This window comes from Pleuronectes platessa, chromosome 12 (assembly GCF_947347685.1).
Source record: "Pleuronectes platessa chromosome 12, fPlePla1.1, whole genome shotgun sequence".
In the NCBI taxonomy this organism is placed as follows: Eukaryota; Metazoa; Chordata; class Actinopteri; order Pleuronectiformes; family Pleuronectidae; genus Pleuronectes; species Pleuronectes platessa.
In genome coordinates, this window is record NC_070637.1 from 13,728,439 (window position 1) to 13,743,541 (window position 15,103).

At 42.5% G+C, this 15,103-nt stretch overlaps 1 protein-coding gene across 1 annotated transcript in view; it reads left to right on the forward strand.

Annotated features, from left to right (window-relative positions):
- Positions 1-15,103, forward strand: part of eys (eyes shut homolog) — a 159,696-nt gene that overhangs the window by 142,544 nt on the left and 2,049 nt on the right. The window contains exons 42-48 of the mRNA XM_053436051.1: positions 4,693-4,865; positions 9,390-9,572; positions 11,226-11,392; positions 12,090-12,234; positions 14,056-14,230; positions 14,477-14,649; positions 14,780-14,941. Of these exons, the coding sequence (XP_053292026.1) occupies positions 4,693-4,865; positions 9,390-9,572; positions 11,226-11,392; positions 12,090-12,234; positions 14,056-14,230; positions 14,477-14,649; positions 14,780-14,941 (1,178 nt within the window). The remainder of the gene's footprint in view (positions 1-4,692; positions 4,866-9,389; positions 9,573-11,225; positions 11,393-12,089; positions 12,235-14,055; positions 14,231-14,476; positions 14,650-14,779; positions 14,942-15,103) is intronic.

A 15,103-nucleotide genomic window follows, 5' to 3' on the forward strand; every position in this document is an offset into this window, starting at 1 on the left:
TTTGAATGTATTTTTTACATGTAAAAAATACATTTTCTTTTTTCAGTGTAGCCTCGACATACTTAAAACTTACAATAGTAGTTACACAATTATTATAATAACTTGGGGACAAGTGGCAGATGACAGAGAGCTGAGTGGAAGGTGAGCAAGAAGAAGATTTCTATTGTATCATAATGCAGTTTGATTTGTCGTCATAAACATTCTACACTGTCTCACATGCATACTTTATATAGTAATAAGTAAAATGTTAGTGTACTGGATTTGTAAGGTTTCGAACAGCTGGATTAGACGACACGTGCAGAATAATCATTCCGTCATCACAGGGAGACAAAGAATCAAAGTAATTACACCAGACACTAGCTGTGTGTCAAAGGTTTGAGAAAATTGAATAAATGTGAAGTGTGTGAACCAATGTGATCTCCACTTGAAGGTATCTGTTCTCCACAGTGAGGTGTCGACCAGTCTCCATGAAAACATCCTATTATCTTCTTCCTGATTCTCTTCATCCAGCAGGAGCCAGTTCTCCGTGCGTCTGTTTCCCTCTGTCAGACTCCTTTTCTCCGTCTCTCATCCCTTTATCATGTCAGATATAGATAGAGCAGGATGTTTTTTTTGTCTCCATTGTATTTTTCTACGCTATTTCAGTTTTGGTGAGAAGAAAAACCCAGCTCAACATTTTGTCATGTTTTTCCTTTGCGAATTCTGCTTCATTTGGCGCGATGACAATCTTCGTTGACACAAAGATGCTGCTCCACTACTTGATCTGCAGGCGGTGATGTAGCAGAGACCCTGCTCATCTCATGAAGTGTTGCTGATGTGTCAGGAAGCGAGACAAACACGGATACTGCTGCGTCGACTAAGTGGGGTAGCAGTTGTTTTGTGGATGTAAGAAAAAAATAGGTAAGAAAATGTCACCTTTCATAGAAGCTGACTCAAGCAATTCAATTAATGTTTTTCTATGAATTCATCAAGTGGAGAAATTTTGAATCAGGGTTACACAACTTTATTTCTCAGACATAATGAGGTATTTTTCTCTGCTTCCGCCAGAGTCAGGAGAAAACCTGGATAAATATATATATATATATTTATAAGTACAGTTTGAACATGTACATTTAAAGTGCTTCAGAAAAGCAAAGCTTGCTGCAGAGTGCAGTGTGTTCCAGGTTGGACCGTAGAAGATTTATCGGATCCCTTGAGAAAACGTCCCTCAAGGATTTTATTTCAAGTGTCATCTTAAGTATGTTTTTTTTTTTATGACGGCCCGTTTCAAAAGACCGTGTGAAGGAGACTTAACAGACACAGCCCTTCCTCTACGCTGAGGAACAGGTTTGCGAGGGCGGCAGCAAGAGGTCAGGAGAAATATCGAGCAGCTGTCAGCTCAAACAGGTGCTCGGGTCGGCCAGGTAAATTCCACTTCATCCCTTTGATCATATTAAAATTCCGATGAGCAATAATTGAGTTGAGGAAAAAGTCGTCTCACGGAATGTCTCTCCCCCCCACCCCCACCCCACCGACCAAGAATCTCATTATAAAATCGTGTCCAATTGGCTCCTTACAATGCTGGAAAGCAAATGGTGTTTCTGTACCAAGGCAGATCCTCTCTATAAATAATATCTCCTAAACCCAGTGGTCCTTTTTTTTTTTTTTTTAACAAAGGATGAAGTGCACTAAATTCTCTAAGAGAACCGAGGACTGACTGCCATGGCAACCGAGCCTCATCAGTGCCTTTCCGTTCAAGTGTATTTGCATACCAACAAGCACTTGAATTAAAATGTCCTGCAAATAACTTGCAAGGGAGTGAAATTCGAGCAATGCATGTGGTCACACAGCTCATTGTTCCGGCTGACAGGGGTATCATAAGCTAACCGATCAATTATTCATGATATGTCTGGTACTCATTAGATTAAAAATGTAGTTCCCCTCAATAATTCATCCAGCGCTTGATGGGCTGTACTAGCACCGCAGCCATTGAATGGTGTGAGATGTGGCGGGTATCGACTTTATGCATTAGCAATTAACATATTCCGATTAGTCTGCAAACATTACTACAATTAAGTAATCAAAGAGATTGCCTCTGGAAAATTAAAAAAACCTCTTGTCACCCCACACATCAGGTTTTTGATTAAGCCAATTAAAACCTGTTTTCCACTGTGCGTCTTCCCCTCGTCTGTTCACGCTCACCTTTTTATTGAGTCAGAAATATCAGCTACCTGTTTGAAGTTGGTGATTTTTACTCATTTGTCTGCACTATAATTACTCCAATTAGTTCACTTACTTGGCAACACTTTTTAAGTCAGCCTATTCACAAGATTAACAGTAATGTAAGGAGATATAACTGTTTGTTGATTGATGTACTTGTTTCCAACTAAAACTCCTTCTGTGGATAAGTGGAGGCTAGTATATGAACTGATAGTGAATGACTTAGCGTGACAATACTGTGTGTTAATGTAGTGATTATAAGAAACACTCAAACGTTATGTTTTTGTTTGGTTTGTTTGTTAGTTAGTTAGCAGGATTAAGCAAAAACTACTGGACAGATTAACAAAACGTTTAGCTGAAAGATGCATTAGGGGTCAGGAGAGAATCCAGTGAATTTTGGTGCAGATCTGCACATAAACTGCTGGACCCAGACGTTTGGTTTCACTTTCTCTGCAGCGTTTCTCACAGGATTGATTCAATCTATGGCGGTAGCACGGGGTGCACATGCACACACACATGCACGTTGCACTCAGCTGAAACTGTGAGTCTTGGATGGTGAAAACTTTCTGGATGGAAGCGAGCAGGTGTCAGATGGCGCTGCAAATGTTTTTTGTGTCCTATCCTTCCACCAAGTTTAGTAGAATTTATTTGTGTAGTTTTTTAGCATAATTCTTCATAGAAACAAACTGAGATAGGCTACCATAATGTCCTTGGTGGAAGCAATGAGGCATGAAGTGGAATTAAACTTCCATTTAAAAGACAATAAAACTCACTTAAATATGACTATTAACTTTATGACTCTGAGGAAAAAAAAGATTGTTCTACAATGAGCCCTTATCTTTGTATCTCTTGCATTTGCAAACACATTTCGGGTAAACCCTCACACCGTACTGATCCCTGTATGTGTGGTTATTTCCAGCTACTTCCAACACATCTGGAGAGAATTGTTGTTTACCCTGTGCATGAAGTGAATAGTTTCAGGGTCAAGACTGTTTCACTGTTTTGTGTGTGATCCTTTTGAATAATTAACTTTTTGTTATGTCTCTGTTCGGCAGAAATAGATAAATCCTCGCCGAACTACAACAGGCAGATTTGTAGACATGTAAGAAGGTATACTCATATTTAAAATCATCTCAAGGAGTTTACTGTTGCTCCAGGAAATATATGTTGTGTATCCTTCCATCTATTTATCAATTTTCTATACCCTCTTATCCTGTGCAGGAACATGGAGCGGTGCAGCCACGGACACCTAGACAGCCGATCACAACCAAGACACATTCACACTCACACCGACAGATTTATTCACACTTACATTTGCATGAATATGCAATTCAAGGTGTCCACTTCATCTAACCTGCATTTTTTATGACTGTGGCAGGAAAGCAGAGCAAGAATCCAAGATGTACTGTATGTGTCACCTCCACATTTATAAACCAAACACTAAGCAAAAAAATTAGGAGCATTGCAAACCCAGATACATGGAAACTCCACCAGGAGTCGCTCCGTTAAATATTTGATCCTTCCTCCTCTGAGTTGTCAAAGATCATACGATTGACATCTGTTCTGTTCGGTGCATGAACAATGATCATCCATGACTGTTATTTTGAAAACGATGGTCGCAGTCGGCGCTATCAGTTTGTGGCGTGTGTTGTAAAACATTGACATAAGCCTTAGCAGCCTGTTAATAGTCGTGCAATTGACATTTTCTCCTGCATCACTCAGAATGCTTTTGTACCCCAATACATCCGTGTCTAACAATGTTCAGCTCTCGTGACAGAATGTAAATATATCATTCCAAGAAGGCAGTTTTTCAAGGAGCAAAATAACATCCTGCAGTGCTGCTGCTCAAAACACATTATTAATTTATGGATTTGAAACCCCCCCCCCGCCAATGCTTCCTCTATCTGATATTATACCTTTCAGAGCTACGCACATCGTGGAGCATTTGATAAAGTCTCGGTCTCAGATAATTCTTTGCACGCTAGATCAGCCTCCTCTTCTTGCCAGGAGAGCAGCCACATGCTTCTGAATAGAGGGAAAGAGGCAGAGAAAATCTTGTTCTATTCCTGGTTGTAAGTTTTCTGCCTGCGTTACTAATCATCTGCTTTCTTTTTTCGTTTCTTTTTCCGGGTGCCTGTGTTTACCTCTAGCAAAAAAGACATGAAGTCGCTTCTGCCTCTGCCGCAGCGACAAAGATGAATAATAACTAGATTCTTATTTTTCTCCACAACTTACTGTACATTCATTCAAATGCCTGGGTTTCAGCAGATCTCGTATATCACAGGTTTTCCATCAGGTCGGACACGTTTACCCGTAACCTGTTTCCAGCTCTTGTGCATTGGGAGCAGGGAGGGTAGACTAACCCCCCTGCTCTCTGTGTGTTCAGCAGGCCGCTGTGTGAGCTTGTAAAGCATCTGGACATGTTGATCTAATGTCATGGTCCATTTTCACCTCTGGCCCTAATTATGCCTCCCTCCATGTGTGTGCGTTTAGCGATGCTGAAGACTGGTTCTGCGAGTGCCCGCCGCTCTTCACGGGCAGGCTGTGCCAGTTCGATGCCTGCGAGCGCGACCCCTGCGGTCACGGAGCCACATGCATCCCAAAGTCACCGTTGGAGGTCGTGTGTCTCTGCCCCTACGGAAGACAGGGTCTACTGTGTGATGAATGTAAGTGTTGCGAAGTACGGCTCCTGCACAGACGATTGCAGCGCAGATTTAGCAGCTTAGGGGGGGGGGGGGGGGGGGGATCTACAAACTGTTCGTGAACGAGCGCCTCGAGCAGTTGGTAGAGCGAGAGTCTGCTGTCAAGTAAAAGGATTAATGAAACTAAATTCTGCTGAAAAGGCAGAAACATCTTCCTCCAGCAACAGTTTTAATAATCAAAGTAAAACTCATGGCTGCGGCGCAGATTATTCCAAAACACTCTTTTCAACTCATAAGCTCTGATTTGCAAACACCTGTAATTTAAGCATTGTGTCGCACATTTTTAATTTTTTTTCTGAAAATTGCTTCTTCTGTCCTTAAGCAGGAAATGAATGTGTTGTTACATTAAATGTATACGTTAATACACCAAAGCTATTTAGCTTTATGAGAACATACATGACCTTTCTCTGTCTATCATACAACGCCACAGCTATAACAAAAGGTTTGATCAAGGGTCAGGAAATGCTGACTGATCCCCAGAAGATGAGGAAGATGACATTACCTCTGCCTTTGTCAAATTCTACCAATACTTTGTCTGTGACCTATTAAGTTGGTTTGTGTTAGGATAATAACTAATTAAAACCAAATCTACAGAACAAACACGGACAAAAATAAGTCTGATAAGAACTATTTAATGTGAACTCTGACTTTTTATTTGGTCCATGTCCCATCCGCTAACATGGAGGAAGCAGATTTTTCTGATATATTCTGCAGCCAGCCACCAGGGGGCAATCAAGACGTTTTAGCTTCAGAGCAGTCATGTCATCCACCTTTCATATACAGTCTGTGGCATATCATCACAAAGCTGCTAACATAACTGTCGTGGAAAGGTCCCAAAGGGCTAACAAATGACCATACCAATAAAAATTATTTTTAGAATACTTTGAATAATTATAGCTCCCAAGCAGAGAGCTGATTATACGTTGGGGCTTCACATGCTGCTGTTCTCAGAACCAAAGTATCTTGCTCGACTCAACTGACTGGAAGAGCAGCAGGGTGCTTGGCATATAAGTCACTCAGCCATGCCACAGCCCCTGTCAGACGCTCAGCACCCGAACACCACACAGAGTAATCCAACCTTCCGGTGTCACACCAAGTTTACGGCTGGTGTTTGAATTTTCAATCCTGATATCATCAGATGAGATCAGAGGGAGAAGTGACAACTAAAGTCTCTCTGCCGCTCTGTTTTTTTAAACTTTTTTTTACTTTTCCTCACGTGTTGGCCTCAGCTCTGACAGTATATTGTTTTCTCTCCGAGAAAATATGAAACAGTTTCTAAAGAACCATGTGCATTTTAATAGATAAGGTTTAACAGTGAACAAGCAGGAAAGGGAAGAGGAGGAAGTGGAATTGATGCCTCAAGAGTTCAGGACATGAAACATTAATGGATATTTAAGTTAACTTCACTCAGAATTATAAATGGTCTACCTCTGTAAACAAGGCCCCCTTACTCCCTCCTACAGATTTATGTATACGGCTGAAAACAATGTACCGCGTATGAAATATACAGTTGTACTGGCACAACAGCACTACCTCTTGCAAATGTGATTATCATTTGAATTCCCAATGATGCCAGGTCTGAGAGCACAGAGCCAGAAGAAATGATGCAAGCCGCATGATAAACACACAAGCAGCTCAGTGTACAGTTATGTAACGCAATCTCGTTTAGTACATTATATTTCCAGATATCTCGTGCAGAGTCCATTCAGAGGGTTTTAAAATGCTCGTGCCTAAAACACTGCGCAGCACTTTTCTGCATCAGCATATCAGTTTAGCATTGATTCAGTGGAATTTCTTTTAACCTTGTTCCCAGACAGGGAAAGAGAATAGAGTAGCACACGTACACTACGCTATGAAGCATCTCTAATGCAGGAGATGTGATGTTTCCCCCAGCTGCTCCGTGGCAGCTAAGATGAGGCACCCTGTATACATGCAGTTTTTGGCAGAATGCGTTTCGCTATCTGGTGCCACACGTCACTCTGTTCTCCCCCCCCCCCCCGCCGTTCCGATTACTTCACAGCATATTACACAAATGCCCAGCAGAGTAGAAATACTGTGAAGTATTATTTCACAGAGTATGTTATAATCCGTGGATGCATTTCACAGAGGCGGCCCGACCAGCCGTTTAGTTGCTGTATTTCAAATGGTTGCACATGAGTTGCTAGCAGGAACAAGTACAGAGTACGAGAACATGCACGTGTTGTGGAGGAATGTTTGACCAACCTCACACATTACATCTGGGCACCATAGTAATAAACCATAGAGCTCGTCTCGTTTCACAGATGATCCCTTCTCTCCTCGCTGTGCCCAAGGTCAGATTATAGTGTAGACAACCAACAGCACATTGTTGTGTCTACACTCGTGGACTTTCATTTCTAATTCAGATGCCCCAGACAAAGAGGCACCAGACTCCAACTCTTTTGCGTATTTCACCAGAGGACACAATGTGATTTAGGAATGCATTATTTAGGCTTGACTATCCAACAGGATGCAGACACCTACATGTAACACAGAGAGTGACAGCAGCTCTAGCCATTCATGGATGTGCTGTTGGAATGGGTGACACAAGCAGGGGGAGATATACTGGGATGCTGTGGGTTACATCATCAGACTTTGGGGGGGGCGTTACTCTGTTGGCGTTGGTATATTGTTCCACCATCTGATCTCCATGATGCATCAAGTCTTCATAAAAATCTTCTGCATCGGACATCAGCTGCTGCCTAAGTTCTCCTTTCACCAGCTTCCAGAAAACTTCCCTCACATGTAAACCTGTTTGATTTCTGCTGATGCCATATGCACAAGGCTGCCGAAGCCACTATATTTACCTTGTGTCATACAGTATATCCAATCTCCTCATACGTGCTGTGAGTTATTGATTGTTAAATCAACTTGGCTCAAGGTTTCAGGCTGCATGCACCATCATTTACGAAAATATGGAGCTTTAAGGTTTTTAGTATTCATATGTCGTTCCCTGTGTTACTGTCCCATATACTACAACACAGTGAGAAAACTTTACAATATAATGCTACTTACTATAGCATCCTTACAAACTGTGGCCTCAAACATGTAAAGACATTCCACAACATGTCTCACAAAGGTAGGGATTACAACAGAGCTGTTTTATTGGATTTCAATAGATGTTACTTTGTCCACCTATTCCATCATGTGAAGTAAGACAGATAATAAATATTATTAAAATGATAAATGATAGATAACATATGAGGTCCAAAATAAAAATGTTAATGTCATACAATACAATATCGTTAAATATCGGTATAAATGTCAAGTTTTTCAGAGAATCACAAACACTTGATAAACAGAAAAACATTTCACAAATCTGAGGTAGATCAATATTCTGTTATTGCTCCCCACTGTGTTTGTACATTGTACAGTATAAACAATATATTTATATATATCAAACCTTTGTTGTATTGCTGTTGATCAAATTATATTGCGATAATTATTTATATATTGTTTTACATCATATATGTAAAATGTTTTTTTATGAATTCCTCTGAAATCCATTTATGTCAGCTCAGATAATGAGTTTGTACAATAGGCTCAGTGTTAGAGTAAATATTCCATCATGAACACATTCAAGGTCATTTAATTTTCTAATGATGGCTCACGTTTTCATATCTGGTCTGAGCAGGTGGGAGAAGCAGATATTACAGGGGCTAAAGGGTCATCGTGGATGTGATCACTTCACACACAGCACAGCTTCTCAAATAATCTCATCTCATCCATTGAAACAATAGACAAATACAGCTCTGCCAGACTCGAAAGGACAACAGGAGCATTTCCAAGCTTTATTAATAATTTAGCAGCCAAACAGAGCTGAGGGCAGTCGCAGAGGGGGGGCTGAGCCCCTCTTAGACACCGCCTGGGGCTGCAGCAGAGTATGCGAGGTGTCTTTGCAGTGAAGACGGGCGGTTGTGTGTTTCAATCTTTACTCACACAAAAAACACACAGAACACGCTGACACAGAGGAATGTAATGTTGAATGAATTCAAAATTGCCTCGTGCAGATTGAATGAATGAATGAATTTACATTGAGTCCCCAGTGTAAAATCAAGAGGATGGGGTTTGCCTGGATGAAATACATGAGAGAGCATTATTGAATCAGCCACGCGTTCTGAATAAGTAAACTTGAGAGTGCAAATGAGTCGCAGGGATTATGGTTCTACCCGTGTGATCACTGGGTCTGAAGCAGCGCCCGCTCGCCAGAACCCTTCCTAAACAGCGACTAATGAAAATAGAAAAGGAGTGAAGAGGTGATAGTATTTGAAAACAGGTCATCATCTAACAGCATTCAGAGGGAGAAAAAAAATAAGTCACTTACCCCCCCTTGTAAGTGTTGTGTAGCAATAGTGCCATCTTTTGGCAACATGTGAAATGAATGATGAATCAGAGCTACTGCTTCCCTTTCTAACACAAATGTGATTTTTCTTTTCCTGGACTGTGTTGAAATCTGTGTCCTGTTCACAGCCATCAACGTGACTCGAGCCCGGTTCAGCGGAAGCGACGAGTTTGGCTACACCTCCTTCGTGGCCTACTCCTCCGTCCCGAGCCTCAGCTTCTTCTACGAGTTCAAGCTGAAGTTCACGCTCGCCAACAACTCATCTGCCGTGAAAGACAATCTGATCCTGTTCGCTGGGCATAAAGGACAAGGTCAGCTCAGCCCCGTGCACCTGCGCAGCAATTTAGAATAATTCTTACGGTCAGATGAAAAGACGGGGGGGAGCGGGAAGCAACTTTGGAACATCTCCTTAGTTGGATTTCAGGTGTCAAACTCCATTAAGGGTTTTGAAAAGAAATGCAATTGCCGCTTTGAGAGGTGCTCACCCGCTGTGGATGGTAATGTGCTACCTAATAGATTTGCACTCTCCTCGGAGATCCTCTAATCAAGAGGGTTCCCCGAGGATCTGGAGAAATGAATACTGAGTTTTTCTAGAATTAAATCATTTCTTGTTCTTGACTTTCAAAAGAGGCCGGTGTTGCCTTCGCACAGATAAAATAAACATGCGAGCGCAAGGCATCTCCAAAGTGTGGGAGCTAATTGCCTTAAACAGACTTTGAGGTGCCGGTGCGCTCTGATGCTGTCAGCAGCCATCACTTTAAATTAGGATCTCCTCTTTCTGCAGGGTCAGATTTGGTAGCAGGTAACCGCCGTGTCATTGTTATCGGCGTATTTCATCAAAAGGAGGAGCAGGGAAAGAAAGCAAAGGAGGAAAAAAAAAGAACAATCTTGTGGATCCTCCTGCATTTGTTCTCCCGGGAGAGTACAATTCATCATGGCGGAGGCAAAAACAAAACAAGAGCAATATGAATAATGAAACACTTGTCAGGAGAGGGAGCAGCGCTGTTGGTAATGGTGCGAAATTCAAAGGAACAATATAGAATAGATGGAATACGAACGCTAACGTGGTAATTGGTTTAATGAAGTTGCATCTTTGATCGCCGACAACATGGATGGAAGCCGAGTTCATTTATTAAAGGCAAGTTACACCAAATTAAACAAAGGAGGCAAAATATATAATAACTCGTATGGAAATCGTGAATTTCACATTTCGGTGAAAGGATGTGTTTGGATTCAAATGTTATTTGCATTTTGTAGGATGTGTTTTTTTTTGATTGAGTTTGTTTTTCATGGTGTTCAGCTGGAAATCTGATGTAGGTCATTAAAATACAAAGCTAGTTAGTACGAGGACCCTGAACCTAACCCTATAACCATCCCTTGTCTAGTTGGTTTGAGCTGTTTCTCTGTGGCCGTAGATACAGTTTGACTATGTGCCGGACAAATAGATTAACTTGCCCCAGCTACCACTTATTGAGATCCTGCAGTTTCGTCTGTGCTTTAGGTTTTTTCTACGTTTCTAGGTTATTTTATCGTCCATCTCTTTTGTTCAGCTCGAGGTTTGTGTGGATGCTGTTGTCCACACTACAACTTGCCCATCGGGTACAATAAAGATATCCTGGATCCTTGATACAAAACTCTTTTTCCAGATCCATTACCGCTCTACGTTGCTTCGGGTGGTCTTTCTTTTCACGTCTCAAAACAACATGTGTAGCTTTTTTATTAACTTTTTCTTTAAATCATTTTCTGTTGTCCAGTAGCTGAGGCCTGGGTGTGTAGGTGGCTGAGGGTGTGCGAGCTACCTGTATTTGTGTATTTGTTGTATGTGTAACATTGCTGCCGATGTATTTTACATTTTCTATTCATGTTTATGAGACCCCCTTGTCCTTTCAAATAGAGTTTAAATATTATATATGATATGTTTTGAGTCTGCTGTACTGATGGCGAACCTCTCTTGTGTTCTGCAGGAGATGATGGTGACGACTTCTTTGTGCTGGGACTACGAAGCGGACGAGTTGTGCATCGATTCAACCTGGGATCAGGTGTAGCCACGATAGTCAGTGATCGACTGAACATGCGGGTCAACATTCACACAGTCATATTTGGGAGGTCCAAGAAAACAGGATGGCTGAAGGTGATTGGATGATTGGAAAAGTGTAATTTGTATGGGGGAAACAATTTAAGTAACTACGCTTATAACAGATTAATTAGAATTCAAAGAAAAACTAATATTAAGGTTCAACTACCTCTACATGCCTTTTGGAATATTTCAAATTAAACAATCTGATGAGGAACATTATCTCATATTTGTTAGTGTACAGTATATAGTATATATAAAGTACCATTACCACAGAATACAACATCTGAATACTGCATGTATATATGCACAGAAACACTATGTATCCTGTCTCCTGCTGTTGGTTGGTATATGCTCTTATATTGAGTCGATGTTTCCTCGGACCACCTCAGGTTTCCTTGTACCAACACATCGTTTTGTTCCAGTGGTCAGTTACAGCAGGATGTTCGCTTAATGTAAGTTTGGAGAGAAATCCGCAGGAGCGGTGAGATGCTGCCGAGTTCCCTGCAGGGCCGAGATCCCCGGGGACGCTGCGCCTCAAAGAGTTGAGTCTGTCCAGAGGCGAGAGCGTGGAACTAAACTGTCATAGCTACTGAGGCTGATAGGTGTGCACTGACTGAATAGCTCAGCTATCCAAGGTCATACATTATGTCAAGATTGGCAGAATTAAAAAATAAAAAATTGTGCTCCCACACTGACGCCTTCAGATGCAAGGCTCCAGTTTCCTTACTGACGTTTTTTCTGTCTCTCTCAGGTTAATGGTCAAAGGAACAGGACGGCGGCGTCTCCCGGACCCCTGGTGGGCCTCAATGTTTTCAACCGGCTCTTTGTAGGTGGATATAATGAGTACACCCCTGAACTGCTGCCACTTGGCTCCAGGTTCCGTCACAGCTTTCAGGGTAAGACTGACTACGGCTTCATTACGGCCCTGGCGCCGCTGAGCCCTCGGGCTCGGAGTTTCTCTCAGGATCTCTGTCTCTTTGTGAGCAGAGGGGAAGGTGTGTAATGAAAAGGAAGTTACAGGCTCGAACTGTGTATGAGGCCAGAGCAGAGCTCCGAGGTTGATTGTATCTGCGCCCTTTAATGGATTCACACCCGGCACAGGTGTGTGTCGGCTGCAAATCCACTCCCAACTTGCTGATAAGTTGCTTGAACCGGGGAGCCACACAAATAATCTTTGTCATCAGCAGCATCGTTTGTGCTCTCTCTCAGGTGTAGGGATGTATTCTGGAGAGCATTCATTGTGCCTCGCTAATGTGCCGAGCTGTGGAGCAAAATTGCCGTAACCGTAATGATGACAACAGCTATGAATATCATCATAACCATATTCAGCAGCCTCTGCACTATAGCAATGAAGCTTGTTATAATAAATGTCGTGGCAGATCCATTTGAGGTGGACAAGAGCTTTTTAGGTTTTGGACACCGGAGGGATTTTTTTGAATTTGCTTATTTGTCATCACAAAATTCATTCCCCCACGCATCAAATAAATCCTCAAATAAAATCAGATCAGCCGTGGGGAAGCGTTCACTTGCCCCACGCCGCATCATGCAGCCACAGTCTGCTGTCTTTGGTAAGCACTACCTGAGCCCGGGCAACACCGGTGGAACCATAACCTTTCTGCTCGGGGTGTAATGAGAACTCATGAGCGTCTAATCAGATCTGTGTGACCTTCCTCAAGCCCTAATCATGATGGCTGCCAGTGAACACACTGATAATGCACTTCACTCCCAGTTATCAACAGATCCACTCTCCCCTGTGGAAAGGTGGCAGACGAGGAGCTGTGGCTGCTGGAGGGGAAAAAAAGAAGCAGCGACTCTATTGAGCCTGTTGATCAAATAACAAGACATCGGGAAGTTTGCATTTGTTTGACTTGACTATTTAAAGTATTTGTCGTAGGAAATCATCAGAAAATATTATTCTGACTGAAACTTCTTGAAAGTTTTGCAAGAAAATATTTCTGCAAAAACATTTATGCCGCATTTTGCTTATAATGTGGGTTCCTTGGTTTGGTTTGTGCAGCTAAAACAAAAATAAACCCGCTTTTGCAAATCTTTCTTATAAATCTGCTTTGCTTTTCCAACGGTCTAAGTTTCTCGCAGCAGCGCGAAGCATCACTTGAGTCTGCCAAGTAGATGAATATTCATGAATATTCATGAGTGAGCATGACATTTCCCCTGCATCCTGTTTATGCCAATGACTAATGCAGCGGAGAGAAGGGAGTCTGCATGTGCAGATGACTGTGAGGCTTGTACTCGTATTTATAGAAGGACCCCGTGCTCCTCCGCAGGTACAGGCCAAAGCAAATATTGTCTTGATAAAATTGAATTATGAAAGAAAAGAAAAAAGCAAATAAGAAGAGGGAGATGCATGATGACGGGGGGGGGGGTACTCAGATGTAAAACCCTCTGAAATCTCGGCTGTGAACTGAGACTTTATTCCATCAAATTCAAGATTTCACATCTAATAAAGATGTTGAGACTTATTCGATAAATTGTATATTTATATCCTTGATACAAAACCTTATGTGGGCCCATGAACAACACTCTGATCCATTTCAAACATTGCAGGCATCATGAGAAGTGTTTCCCTCTGTGTTGGTCATATTTGATCTGGAATCAGAAAACAGAATCGAATCACATTTTCCTGTGTGCTGTTTCTCTGATAATCCTCTGTCTATTGGCCGTCAGTGTGTGCATGTGTGTTTGTGTCTCTTTCGCAGGCTGCATTTTTGATGTGCTGTTTCGCACAAGAACAGACAGAAAGTTCCAGGCACTGGGACAGCCTGCGGGACATCCAGCCTTCGGGCGCAGTGTGGGACAGTGTGGAGTCACGCCATGCGTTCACATTCACTGCAGGAACGGGGGGACATGTGTGGACTCGGGCTCGTCTGTGTAGTAAGTTGGATGAAAACAAAACATGGTTCATTTTCAGATTTTTCATCACAATTCCTGTCATAAATAAACACACGAGGGCCTTGTTGCAGTGTGGGATGCACTGAACAAGTCTACATGGTGTGTATGTTTCAGTGTTGGGACTAGACTGCAATAACCTTGCGATGGTCAGGTACACAGTGCATGTAAAGCATAGGACACAACAGTGTTTACAAGTCCTTCACAGCGTCTGCCTGTGTGCGTCTGCAGTTGCCAGTGCCCATTTGGATGGAAGGGCGCTCTCTGTTCTGAGACCGTGTCTGTGTGCGATGTGGAGCACAGCCCCCCCCCTCTGTGCGCCCGCGGCTCCACCTGCATCCCTCTCCCAAACGGATACACCTGCCAGTGCCCCCTGGGGACAGCGGGGCTCTACTGCGAGAAAGGTTTCCAGCCGCCGAACACCCCCCCCACCCCATACTGTATCATTATGCTGCATATGTTATTTATTTATGTAAATAAGACAAGAGCCTCGCCGCTCAATTATTTAACCGCCGTAATGTTCTGCCCGTTCAGCCGTGACCATCAGCGATCCATTCTTCAGCGGCAACCTGTCCTCGTGGATGTCATTCCCCCCCATGGGTGTCAGACACAGGACGGCTCTGCAGCTGCAGTTCCAGCCTTTGTCACCGGATGGCATCCTTGTGTATACTGCACAGCACCTCAGTGCCAGAGCTGGTGAGGACGTATTCATTCGTTATTCAACTTGACATCATTCAACAAAATACTATTTGAGGACCAGGACCAGGATTTTTATCTTATTCTTATCCCTCATGATTCATATTTTATGAGCAAATCTTTCTTTCAGCAATATAACAAAAGAAATAGGCAGAAATTTAA